The following is a 13,777-nucleotide window of genomic DNA, read 5'->3' on the forward strand; positions in this document are numbered from 1 at the left end:
TTTGTGTATGGTTGCTGAACCATGAGATTGGGTAAGATCATTCAGATAAAGTGAATAGAAGGAGAAAAACCAAGCGCCAAGGATTAGACCCCAAGGAGTACCAATATTTAAGGGATAGATGAAGGAAGGTAGACCAGTCTGCTGCAGAAACAAATAATACTGCTCATGAACAAGGTGTAAGGAGAACCAACTGTTTTAAGAAAAGACAAGGGAGTGTGTATAATTAGAGAAGAAGAGAATCATTAACAGAGTCAGCTGTTGCAGATATATGTTCACTAAAATTTGGCAGTTCAGAGGTCATTAGTAAATTTATAAAGCATTTCCCCAAAAATATATGGACTGAGAGCTAAAGCATAGGAGAAGGATTTAAGATTTCACTAGTTTTTAACAATTTAGGTGAGAGAAAATAGAAAGTGGTTTTAGGAGGGGTTTCATAGTCTAGATAGTTCATTGCTTTTTAGGATAGGAGGTAATTGTGCATATATTTAAAGACAGGATTATGTACAAATTTCTTACTTTGGTATTTGACGTTGTTGATAGACTATAATCAGCCTTCTAAATAATGATTGCTACTAGATGAAATGGGTTCTATTACAGGCTAGTTCCTGAAGAATTTTGCTTCCTCATTTCTTGATCCTGTTGTACTTCTTACTTTGGGGCTCATTTTTTTTTAACTGAGCATCTACTCTATGCTAGGCATTTCATCTCATAGACTTCTCTTATCTTTTCTACTTTGTATTTTATATTCAAGGCCTAACTCAATCTTAGCCCCTCCACTGATTCTTTCCCCAGTGATCCAACTTATATACATTTTTTTCTCTGGTAATTACTGCATATATTCATTTGACTCCAATTGTATAGTTTTGCTTCATTTCACTTTCCATATTTATATGTCTTACTTTCATAACTGAAAGTGTCTTGAAGACAGGGATTGTACCTTTTAGTCCCTGTGTTCTCCACACAGTAAAAGTTTGATACATGTTAATTGAATGGAAATTAGGTGAATATATATTATGAAAATTGAAGTGTACATTTACATAATGCTTTAAAAGAAGTCTGTGTGTTCTAAAATTTAATGTTTTCCTTATTAAAATAGTAATGGCAGGACCTGGCTAGTTCAGTCGGTAGAGCATGGGACTCTTAAAGTAGTAATGACTCTAGTAATGATTAACCTTGGGATAATCCTGGGCAGTTTAAAAAATATTATAGAATGAGAATAATTTATACCCTAATGAGTTGTTGTGAAGATTAAAAGTAATTTTCTACATTTTCATATATTTATGTCTTCATGGATGTATGTATGTGTATATGCATATGTAAAATATTTCCAGAGTGCCAAAAGTCAATGAATAATAGCTTCCCTCATTTCAAACCAGTGGGAGAACAAGTAATTATTCAAAAAGCATGTTGGAATAATTAAATATTTGGAGAAACAATATTTCTTTCTTAAATCATATACCAAAATAAAACTTCAAACGTTAAAAAAATTTTTTTTCTCACATATTTTCTTTTCTCTTTTACTTCATCCAATCAGTTATCAAGTGTTTCTGCCAAAGCTATTCCCTGCTCTCCACTGATTTACTGCAACAGTTTTAACATGTCTTTCTCCAGTCTCTGCCTCTTCCAATTGATCTGTGCGTTGCCACAAAACTGAGATATCTGGAACACAAATAATAGTAAAAAATATTACTTTCCTGCTTAAAACCTTTCAGTGACTTAACATTGCCTTCAAAGGAAAACATAAGGCTCTTCAAGATTTGAGCTCTGCTTGCTTCTTCAGCTGGATGATTCGCCATTCCCTTTCTGCATCAGAAACACTGGGGGTAATGAAAATATCCCTGGATATAGGGGTAAATATCAGATAGTTGTTATTGTTAGTCTTATGAATGGCAGGGTCTCCCGCAAGCAGAAGGCACCCACCAATTTCTCTGTCAGCCCATTACATGAAAGAAAGCAACATGAGATGAAAGAAAGAAGTTTTCTTCCAAAGTTCCATCCACAGTGTCCTTATTAACTTCATTTTTGTCCTTGGCTTCTATAAAGCCTCCTCCACCTGGAAATGAGAGTGGTAAGAACAGGGTACTTTCAGTACCAATCTGAGAAGGTTTTTGATAAGAGCAATCCTTGTTGCACTAAAAGGTGCCTGCTTACTGTTGACTCTCTAACATTTATAATACATGGAAAGGAGGTGGTAAAATGATCCTGAAGTATAATTTGGTAGTGAAAGTGGCCATCTTTTAAGAGACAACTGAACAAATACAATTCCTTTACTGTTTCTTTCAGGTTGAGTCTTTTCTTTCAGGTTTCCAGAATACCTTTTATACTCTTCTATTTTGCTTATTGTATATTTGGATTAGTGTACATGGTGAATCCTCCTCACTTGATTCAGACTGGGACAGGGATTGTATGTGTGTATGTCAGAGAAGGGGTTAATTTTCATATTTCCCAGCACCTAGAGAAGGCAATCTGATATTTGTCAAGAAGGCCAAACAAAAACAAACCAATATATATACACACACACACATATATATATATACACACACATATATATATATACACACACATATATATACATACACACACATATATATACATACACACACATATATATATATACACACACATATATATACATACACACACATATATATACATACACACACATATATATACATACACACACATATATATACATACACACACATATATATACATACACACACATATATATACATACACACACATATATATATATACACACACATATATATATATACACATATATATATATATTTATATATGAAAGGCTAATAAAGGAATGAGTCTCCATATTCCAGCAAAGATAATGCCATAAAACTTTCCAGAACTTTTGTATCAGTTCGGTAGATGAAAGAGTGTGTGTTGTTGACGCTTGTTAAAACCACATCTGCATTTCACATTTTTCTTCATCCTAAATAATCTTGTTGGAAAAATTGTTTTTCTTAGGCTATGTTAGAGAATATAGACATGAATTCTTCAGAGTATGACTGGAGATAATTACATCTAAATATTCATAACTTTAATCATGATGCAATTGAATGCTTGTTAAAGAGTTAATACTAGCTGTATCATTTGTGTCAATAGACACTGTGAGCTACATTGTATTCTGAAAACAGTAGACTAACATGCCTCCGTATACTTTTTAGCTTTTTGAAAATTTTTAGTTTTGAGCTAGAATATTCCACTTGGTCTTGAAATAAGAAGAAAATTAATTTTGGAAAGCCTTAGGGAAAAATTGTTCAAATGGTTAAAACCTAGAGAAGAGTAGAAGAAATTACTTTTAACTAGTTGAAAGTCAATTTGCATAACTTACACATGGTTGAACTTTAAAAGTCAAAGTTTTCCATTATCTGATTTTTTACTAAATATTTACCTCATGAGGTATTTACAAAATAAACCTGTTGTAATTTTTTTTAGTACAGTTAATTGAGGAATGGCACAAATAGATGACAGTATTTACCTCAGTAAAAGCTTTTTTCATTTTATAGCAGCTCATGTATTTTTCCTTTGCCATTAAGAATGCCCCCTGACCTTGTTTGTGAAGCTTTATAGATTCTGTGTCCACTGTAGAACACTGACACATCCATGTAATATATTTTGAATTTTTTAAATTGAGAGTTAAATTGCTGTATTGGAAATCTTCACAGGTATTTTATTTGTATTTATTTTGTTGTAACTTGGAGCATACTTCAACCAAACTAGTTCTTGATAATCCTGGCTTGACAAAATGGTGACAAGGTAGAAACATGCTTTAAGTTAATTGTATTTATGTGTTGGCTGAACATTGTTGAAATAGCGTAGTGCTATTGGACACAATCCTTTTGAAATTAGTTGACATATTGGTTATATTTGTATATTTGAAACTATATATGAGTAAAGATACATAATAACTGTAGTAGTCATTTAAATCCCTGCTGCCAATCTTTTGTTTTTCCAATTCACTTAAATATCAAATACATTGACATATGGCCATATATGGCAAAGATATTACATGAGTTTGTTATGGCTGCTATAACAAAATACCACAGACTGAGTGGCTTGAACAACAGAAACTTATTTTTTTCACAGCTCTGTATGCTACATAGCTGAGATCAGAGTGTTGGAAGCATAGATGACCACCTTCTCTCTATGCCCACACCTGATCATGCCAGAGTCTATTTTGTTTGTGTCCTAATCTGTTATGCTTATAAGGACACCAGACACAATTTATTAAGTCACATGCATATGACTTAATTTTATCTTAAATTACCTCTTTAAAGGCTCCATCTCCAAAAGTACTCACATTCTGAAGTACTGGGAGTAACAACTTAAACATATCAATTTGTCAGCAGACATAATTCAACCCACCACAAATATAAAAATTATTTAGTTTATATAAACGTTCACATACAGGCATACTTCATTTTATTGTGATTCACTTTAGTGTGTTTCACACAGATTGCATTTTTTACAAATTGAAGGTTTATAGCTATTCTGCATAGAGCAAGTCTATCTGCACCATTTTTCTGGCAGCATGTGCTCACTTCATGTCTCTTTGTCATATTTTGATAATTTTTGCAATATTTCAAACTTGAATATTTTTAGATGTTATGGTGACCTGCGATCAATGATGTTTGCTATTATAATTGTAATTGTTTTGGGGTGCCATAAACTGTACCCACATAAGTTGGAAAACTTGGCTGGGCGCAGTGGCTCACACCTGTAATCCCAGCACTTTGGGAGGCCGAGGCGGGCGAATCATGAGTTCAAGAGATCGAGACTATCCTGGCCAACATGGTGAAACCCCATCTCTACTAAAAAATACAAAAATTAGCTGGGCATGGTGGGTCGCATCTGTAGTCCTAGCTACTCAGGAGGCTGAGGCAGGAGAATTGCTTGAACCAGGGAGGTGGAGGTTGCAGTGAGCCGAGATTGCGCCACTGCACTCCAGCCTGGCACCTGGTGACAGAGCGAGACTCTGTCTCAAAAAAAAAAAAAGATGGGAAACAAAAAAATGTGTGTTTTCTGACTGCTTCACCAACTGGTCATTCTCCTCTCTTCCTTCCTCTCCTTGGGCCTCCCAATTTTCTGAGACAAAATCATATTGAAATTAGGCCAGTTAATAACCCAACAATGGCAACTCAGTGTTCAAGTGAGTTGAAAAGAAGCATTCCACATCCATCACTTTAAATAAGCTAGAAATGATTAAGCTTCGTGTCAAAAGTTGATGTAGGCTGAAAGCTAGACCTCTTGTACCAGACAGACAAGTTGCAAATGCAAAGGAAAAGTTCTTAAAGGAAATTTAAAATGCTATGCCAGTGAACACACAGATAATAAGAAAGTGAAACAGCCTTATTGTTGAGTTGCGGAAAGTTTGAGTGGTTGAGATAGAAGATCAAACCAGTCAGAACATTCCCTTAAGCCAAAGCCTAATCCAGAGTGAGGACCTATAACTCTCTTTAACTCTATGAAGGCTGAGATAAGAAAGCTGCAGAAGAAAAGTTTGATATTAGGGAGGTTGGTTCAGAAAGCCACCTACCTGACATAAAAGTGCAAGGTGAAGCAGCAAGTGCTGATGTAAAAGTTGCAGCAAATTATCCAGAAGATTTGGCTAAGGTCATTGATGCAAAAGTGGCTACACTAACCAACAGATTTTCAAGGTAGGTAAAACAGCCTTCTACTGGTAGAAGATGCCATCCAGGACTTTCATAACTAAAGAGGACAAGTCAACACCTGGCTTCAAACGACAAACCTGACTCTTAGGAACCAAATTTCATTTACCATTTTTAAAATCTTAGGGCTTTTAATAATTAAGATAAGTATGCCCTGCCTGTGCTCGATAAATGGAACAGCAAAAGCCTAAATGACAGGACATCTGTTTACAGCTTAATTTACTGAATATTTTAAGCCCACTAGTGAGACCTACTGCTCAGAAAAAAAAGATTTCTTTCAAAATATTACTGCTCGTTGACAGTTTCTTCTAGTCACCCAAGAACTCTGATGGAAATGTACAAGGAGATAGATCTTGTTTTCATGCCTGCTAACACAACATTTGTTCTACAGCCAATGAGTCACGGAGTAATATCACTGCCATAGTGATTCCACTTATGGATCTGGAAAAGGTAAATATTGAAAATTTCCTAGAAAAGATTTACAATTATTATAAATGCTAATAAGAATAATTTACAATTATAAATGCCATGATTGATGGGAGGAGGTCAAAATACCAAGATTAACAGGATTTGAAAGAATTTGATTTTAACCCTCTTAGATGACTCTGAGGGGCTCAAGACATCAGTGGAGGAGATAATTGCAGATATGATAGAAGTACCAGAACTAGAATTAGAAATGGATCTTGAAGATGTGACGTAATTGCTGCAATCTCATGATAAAACGAATGAATGAGGAGTTTCTCCTTATGAGCGAGCAAAGAAAATGGTTTCCTGAAATGAATTCTATTCCTGGTGAAGATGATGGAACATTATTAAAATGATAACAAAGGATTGAGAACATTAAATAAACTTAGTTGATGAAGCAGTTGCAGGGTTTGATAGAAGTTCTACTATAAATAAAGAAGAGTAAGGTAGAGAAAGAACATTATACCTCATGCCTATAATCTCAGCACTTTGGGAGCCCAAGACGGTGGATTGCTTGAGACTAGGAGTTCAAGTCCAGCCTGGTCAATATACAAAACCCTGTCTCTACAAAATATTAGCTGGTTGTGATGGTGTAGGCATGTGGCCTCAGCTACCCAAGAGGCTGAGGTGAGGAGATTGCCTGAGCCCAGGAAGTCAAGGCTGCCATGAGTAATGTTTGTGCCACTGCACTCTAGCATTCCACAGAGTCAGACCCTGTCTCAAAAAACAAAAACAAAAAATAAATAAATAAAAGAACACGAAGAAGAGGAGAAAAGAAAACAAAGGAATTCTCCTTCCCATAGCCACCCTTATCCCTTCAACAGTCGCCATCCTGATCAGTCAGCAGCCACCAACATCAAGCAAGACCTTGAACCAGTGAAAAGATTACAGCTCACTAAAGGCTCAAATGATAGCATTTTTTAGCAATAGAGTATTTTTTGATTAAGGTATGTATATTATTTTTTTAGACATAATGCTGTTGCACACTTAATGAACTATGGTTTTGTCTAAACATGACTTATATGCACTGTGAAACAAAAACAGTGTACAAAACTTGCTTTATTGTGATGCTTGCTTTATTATGGTGGTTGGAACCAAACCTACAATATCTCCAAGATATTCCTGTGTATACATGTATTTACACACATATAATATGGCATGAGTAAAACATAATAGCTATTTATATATATATATGCGTATATCCAGAGGAAAGATAATTTATGTTAATTTCATTAATACACATTCATTAATTTAGGAAATAAAAAGATTCTAACATGCATATTTTTTAATTTTATGGAATAATCTGTATTATAAGTAATGAGCTTTAAATGTACACATAATTTGATATTAATAATTAGATGCTAGTAATGTAAAAGTATCCAAAGCATCTGCAGGTGTTTTGTTAAATTTAAGAGTTAAACAAATTTAGGAATATGTCTTTGTCTCTAGGATGGAGAACCAAGTGATCTTTAATACTTCCCATACTTAACCTCTTTAATGTTACTTCTTAAAACTTCATTTCTTGTCCATTGCCTTTTCATACCCAGATCTCAAGACTGGAGTATAAAAGGTTTCCCAACTCCTGTCTTCAATCTCTTCTCTCTCTACTTTATTCTACCATCTGTTATTTAAATTGTTTTTTCTCTACATTCCTTTAGCATGTCATACTCCTTCTTTGATGCATTTCAGCCTACCTAAAAGATCTTTCCTCCCCTTCACCTGCAAATTTTCAAGGCCAAGCTCACTATTATTTTCATCTTTAGCTATTCTCTTAAGATTGAAGTCTGGATTACTTCTCCCTTACCTCCTGTAGCGCCTACTGATAATCGTCAATACTGCTCAAATAAGCACTTAATTAGAAAAGACAGAAATGTAGTAAATGCAGACTAAGTTTTGTTTTGTCTCACATAGCACCCAGCAGAATTCTGTTCATGATAAATGTTAAAGTGCTTATTAACTGGTTCATTTACAACAGTGAAAATAAATAATATAAAATGGATTTTCACTGTGAAGACTACCACAGCCTCTACAATTTTGCTTTTGTTAATTTTAAGATTATGTATTCTAAGTTAGGAATACAAATGAATTATGTAGTTTTAAGCATTTAAATTGTCAATTCTAATGTTCATACTATAGTAGTATTTGCAATTTTAACTAGTTTGCATGAATTTAGCTTTTAAATATTTAAACGTCCTTTTATAAAATTGGATAACATTTTGAAGATTAAATACTAAAAATATGAAATGATAAAGCACTATCATGTAATATCAGTTGTCCCTTCTCTCTCCTGTATCATAGGCTTTTGTCTCTATTTTCTGAATCTTACTCATTAGCATACAAGCACGGTGTAATTTTTTCCACATATATACTTTCTTATAAAGTTTCCTTTATCACACAAGTTTCACTAGCTACTGTAAAACACCTCAGTGTAATTTTCTGTTCTAGCACTTCTCAAACTCTAATATGCATACAAATAATCTAGGACTCTTGTTAAAACTTAAATTCTGATTCAGATGCTATGTTTCATACTTTAATAAATTAGCCCAAAACTTGTTGTGGCTTAAAACAACAAACACGTACTTGGACACAGCCATGCTGGGTACCTCTGGCTCAGGATCTTTGCCACTGCCGTCAAGGTATTGGCCTTGAATACAGTCATCTCTAGGCTTGACCTGGGGAGAATTTGTTCCAAACTCTTGTCATTAACTGTTGGCATGTCTCATTTCTTTGCTTGCTATTGGCCAAAAATATCTGTCCTTTGCTACGTGAGTCTTTCTATAGGGCAGATCACAACCTAGCTCCTTGCTTCAACAGAGAGGATAAGGGCGAGCAAGACAGCCAAAATACTTTTGTAACTTAATCTCAAAAGTAAAATCTTACTATGTTAGCCATATTCTGTGCATTAGAAGGCAATTACCAGATTCAGGCCACACTAAAAGAGAGGGGATTACATAGGGTATAAATACCAGGGAGTGGGAGTCATTGGAGGTTCTATCTTAGGGGCTGCCTGCACAGTAGCTTTAGGGTGGGTTCTAAAAATGTGCATTTCTAAGAAACTCATAGGTGATGCCAATGCTCCTCATCTACAATATTGCATTGAAAAGCAAGGGTCTACACTTCCTGCCTCCAGTTCTTTTCTTTGATCATCCTCTGTTGATCACTCTGATTAGGCTTTCTCACCCTCCATTCCACTGAAACCATCATTGTTGCAGTTACTAGTGACCTCCACATTATTAAATCCAGCACTCAAAAAAAATAAATAAATAATAACAGTCACTGTCTGAAAGTCTTTCTTTACTTGGCTTCTGCAATACCAAATTTACATTTCTTCTCAGTCTTTTCTGCTAGTTACCTATCTCCCTGACTATAAATGTTAGTACACCCCACAGTCCAGTTTTTTTGGAGCTCTTTTTTTTTTTTGTCTACGGTTAACTCCTAACTGGTCTCATCAAAGTTGACAGCTTAAATTCCAGATACATGCTAACCACTCTCAAGTATGTATCTTCTATGAGGACTTTTCCTCTAAAATTTTAACGTGTTTATCATGTCTCTAATAAATTCCTCAACTTTGGAGATCTAATCGTAATTTCAAACTGAAAATATCTAAAACAGAACTCTTTGTTCCTTTCCCCAACACCACCCTTTAGGCCCCGCCTGGCAGTCTGGCTTTTAGCCTGTGTTTACAAACCAGTCCATACTACCACTCCTCAGACAGTTTAGTGAAAAACTTGGAAGTCATCCTTGAGCCTTCTCTTACTCTCATTAGTAACAGTCATTAAGTTTTACCGGATATAACATTTAAATATCACTTGAGTCTCTGTCTCATTCTCCATCCCCATGTCACCACCCTAGTCCAGACCATTATTACCTTTTATACAGATTTCTGCATCTGTTTACTAGTTCATTACAACTCTCAACCTCCAACTTAAGTGATTTTACACAACTCATCTGTTTTCCATTTTCATGACTTCCTTTATCCTATGGGATAAAGTTTAGATTATTTAATATTTACAAAAAGCATACATAATCTAGCATCTGACTCCCTCCCCAACCCCATATATCTCACTTCCCTACCTCCTCTCTACACTTAAGCTGTACAGTGACCGACTGGGCTATGACTAAGACTTCCATTTGATTCTTCATGAAAATTGTTTCCCTGCCTGAAACACTCTTTCTTCCCTTCTTTGTCTAGCTAACTATAATTCAATTCAAGCTTCAGCTTAAACATGACTTTTTCCTGGAGGCTATCTTTGAGCTATCAGACTAGGTTTGGGACACCCACAGTGTAGTACATATCATTATGTTCTTCCTGTCTTAACTGTCATTATATTTTATACTAATCATTTAATTATCTTTTTCTCCTATTGAACTCTAAGTTATTGGAAGGCCAGATCTACAGAAGTAGACGCCTAAAAAATAAGCTGGGAGGCTGTCTTTAGAATAAAAGTGCAAAAAATTTTATATGCCCAGATGCACACACAAACAAATACACACACTGGGGTATAAAAGTGAATATTCATTGATAACAGGAAATCACATCAAATTAAGAAAACTGGTAAATATAAAAATATATGACAAACATAAAAATCTAATGAACATACTGCAAGAGACCATTTTCAAAAGCCCTAAGTTTAAGCTTCATTAAAGTCCCAGTAAATTCACATCTGCATATTAATCTTTTCCAAAGCTTTATTTCTAGTGCCAACAGGAGTGCTTAATGCATAGCAGGTACTCAATAAATGTTTTGGAATGAGTATATTAACTGAGTTATTTTAAGTTATATTTTTCATGCATGCAAGATTCAACAAGATTTTTATAAATCAGATTTCTACAAAATGTTTTATGTATTACAAAATTGCTCTTACCTCTATTATTTTCAGTTATTTGCTATAGTCATGTGTCAGTTGATAAATAATGTACATTGTTAGTTATATTTTTCAGCAAATCATTGGACCCTGTGCAACAGGTCTATTGTACCTCTTTGCTAATTAAGAAAAGCCTCTTGATTTGCATCAAAAATAAGCAGAATAATCTTCTCTATGTGCTTGTCTGTATGTTTGCATGTGTTCCTATATTTTTATAGGTCATATAACAATAAAACTTCAGGATTAATTTTGCATTACTATGTTTTTTAATAGATAAAAAACTTTTGGGGGAAGCGATTTATTTTCCACTTTCATTATGATATAGTTTTGTAATCATTTATTCCTGGATGATAAAGATGCCAATATGTCATATAACTTGAAAAACACATAAACTATTTTCTTTATTGTTAATTTGTCTATAAGATATTATTTAAGAGATTATTTGAATCAAGACAGTAACATAGCATTTAAAAGATAAGCTACTTTGTTTAAATCTTTGGAGTTTAATTGGTTAAAAGTAGGTTAAGTTCCTTTGATCACAATACTGTAAATTCACTGAGGAGTTACTGTGCTCATATGAAAATTGTGTGTGTCTGTGTGTGCAAGCACATGTGTGTTATAAAGTGCAGCCCTCTGATCAATGCTCACTTTCCCTCCCATTTTCCTAAATACATCATGAAAAAAGGATGAGGTTTCCGCCTTAATTGCTTGTGCCTTTTATTCACATTCCTCTCTCAGCCAGAATTGTGAAAAGAGTGTTAGTAAAAGGCTGCACAATAGAGCTTTTCATTAGGCCTCAGCAAGGCACACAAAAGAAGGCTTTTGGAAAGAGTGAATGCATGAGTTTAATTTGCAGGTGGAGAGTAGATAAAAGGTGCTGACGCCTCTATTATTCTCTTACTTAGGTGACCCTTACCCTGTTCAGCTGATCCCAACTACCATGGCAGCTGCTGCCGCAGCAACACCAGGCTTAGGCCCACTCCAACTGCAGGTAAGTCAGGAAACAATACAAAGGAGACAAAGGTTAAGTAAATATCGAAAACAGCAATTATGGTGTTAAAGCAAAATAAAACGGACTCGCGATATTTGTCTCACACTTTCTGTTTTTAAATTTATTTGTACTGATCCTCAACCAAAAGTTGACATAATTGATTTTCTTAATTTTTAACCTCGTTTTCTGCACTAAACATAGCTTAGATTGTATTTCTTTTATTGCCAGTATGATTAAGAAAGTGAGCTGTAGTTTTGCTTTGATTACTGTGTGTCATAATTTTGTCACGGAATAGTCCTTATCAAGGTAAAAAGAACAAACAACAAAACAAAAACCCTGCAAAAGATATTCAGACACTGGAGGAGCAAGGCAACTTAACAAAAATGCATTTAAAATTGTTGAGGATACTCAGTAGCATTGAAATGGTCTGTAGGTCTCTTTGTTCTCCTGTTAATGTGAGCTCAGTTGGGCAGGCGAGGAAACGTAGACCCAATAAGCTAGAGACGAACTAAGCACAACTTTATCCCAGTCATCCCAATTAAGACCTTTCTAGCCATGCAGAATACATATTCCTATAATCCGAGAATGTCAATGTTAATTTTACCAGATGTCCAAGTGATTTTAGAAACTTTGTCTGTGAGGTTGAAAAGAAAGTCAAGGCAATTATAGTAACAGGTAGCTTTCATTAACTGTCTACATTTTTGAATCAACATCCCAGAAAACATTCCTTAGTTTCTGTCATTGTGGACCTTGTGATTATGCAATTAATGGGAATAGAAAATCATCTAATAATAGGATTACTCTCCTCTTGTGAGAAGTTTTATATGTTCATTATCCTGAAAGACACAGTATGCCTGCCTATGAAGCCAGAAATAAAGCAGTTATACTTAATAAAACCTATTTTTATTCATGAAAACGTATTGTCATAATACATGATCTTAGTGTATAAGGAAAATGTAGTTTTATATTGTAGCATCGAGAGACAGATACCTCTGGTCTGTACATGGGTTTGTCAGAAGACCGGTTGGGTTTCACAGGAGGAACTACCAGTGTGAAAGCTGAGTCATACCGAGTTCTACAGAGGTTAATAACATTCATTTCTATTCTACCTTCACTGTGAAGAACTACACTGTATCTGTTTTCTTTGAGCTGGAAACGCCTTGAGAAGTGTTGGCGTCATGGGGACAATGAAAGTAACATAACATTTGTTACCCTTTGAAATGTGCCTGGGGAATAACTAACGTGAAAAAGTGATTGTAATCGGTAAAACTAAAAAGAATAGTGGAATTAGCAAGAGGGAATAATATCCAGCAATCGATTTAAATATAGGAATAGGAGTTTTAGAGATTTCGGATGTCGGTTTTCAAAGTAAGACATTCTTTGACCGTTGGATTAGTGATGAGAGGAAATGACGCCAGTTAGAGGCAACTCCTGTGTTCATTGCAGGACTCTCTTCGAAAGCAGCTATGTTAAGCAACAATCTAAACAATGTTTTCTGTAGAGACCGTATGAGAATATTTGAAGCTAATTTGTATTTTTATTTATATATATTTTATATAATATTTTATATATATTTATATTTTATTCTTTATATATAATTTGTATTTTTATTCTTTATATTAAGATTATCTTAAGATATTAAAATATAAACAATTTGTCACCGAACAAAAGCAACTTTAGACACCAAACATATATGCTCATTTTAACTATAATTATATATGTAAATGGAATAAAGTTCCTTTCATGAAAGTGGTATTGTAACCATT

At 34.5% G+C, this 13,777-nt stretch overlaps 1 protein-coding gene across 17 annotated transcripts in view; it reads left to right on the forward strand.

Moving 5' to 3' along the window:
• SOX5 (SRY-box transcription factor 5) overlaps positions 1-13,777 on the forward strand; it is a 1,011,218-nt gene that overhangs the window by 893,672 nt on the left and 103,769 nt on the right. For all 17 annotated transcript variants that reach the window (XM_032284295.1, XM_032284302.1, XM_032284196.1 and 14 more), the window contains one exon: positions 11,926-12,011. In XM_032284295.1, the coding sequence (XP_032140186.1) occupies positions 11,926-12,011 (86 nt within the window). The remainder of the gene's footprint in view (positions 1-11,925; positions 12,012-13,777) is intronic.

Source organism: Sapajus apella, unplaced genomic scaffold (assembly GCF_009761245.1).
Source record: "Sapajus apella isolate SASKATOON/1434 unplaced genomic scaffold, GSC_monkey_1.0 scaffold2, whole genome shotgun sequence".
Taxonomy (NCBI): Eukaryota; Metazoa; Chordata; class Mammalia; order Primates; family Cebidae; genus Sapajus; species Sapajus apella.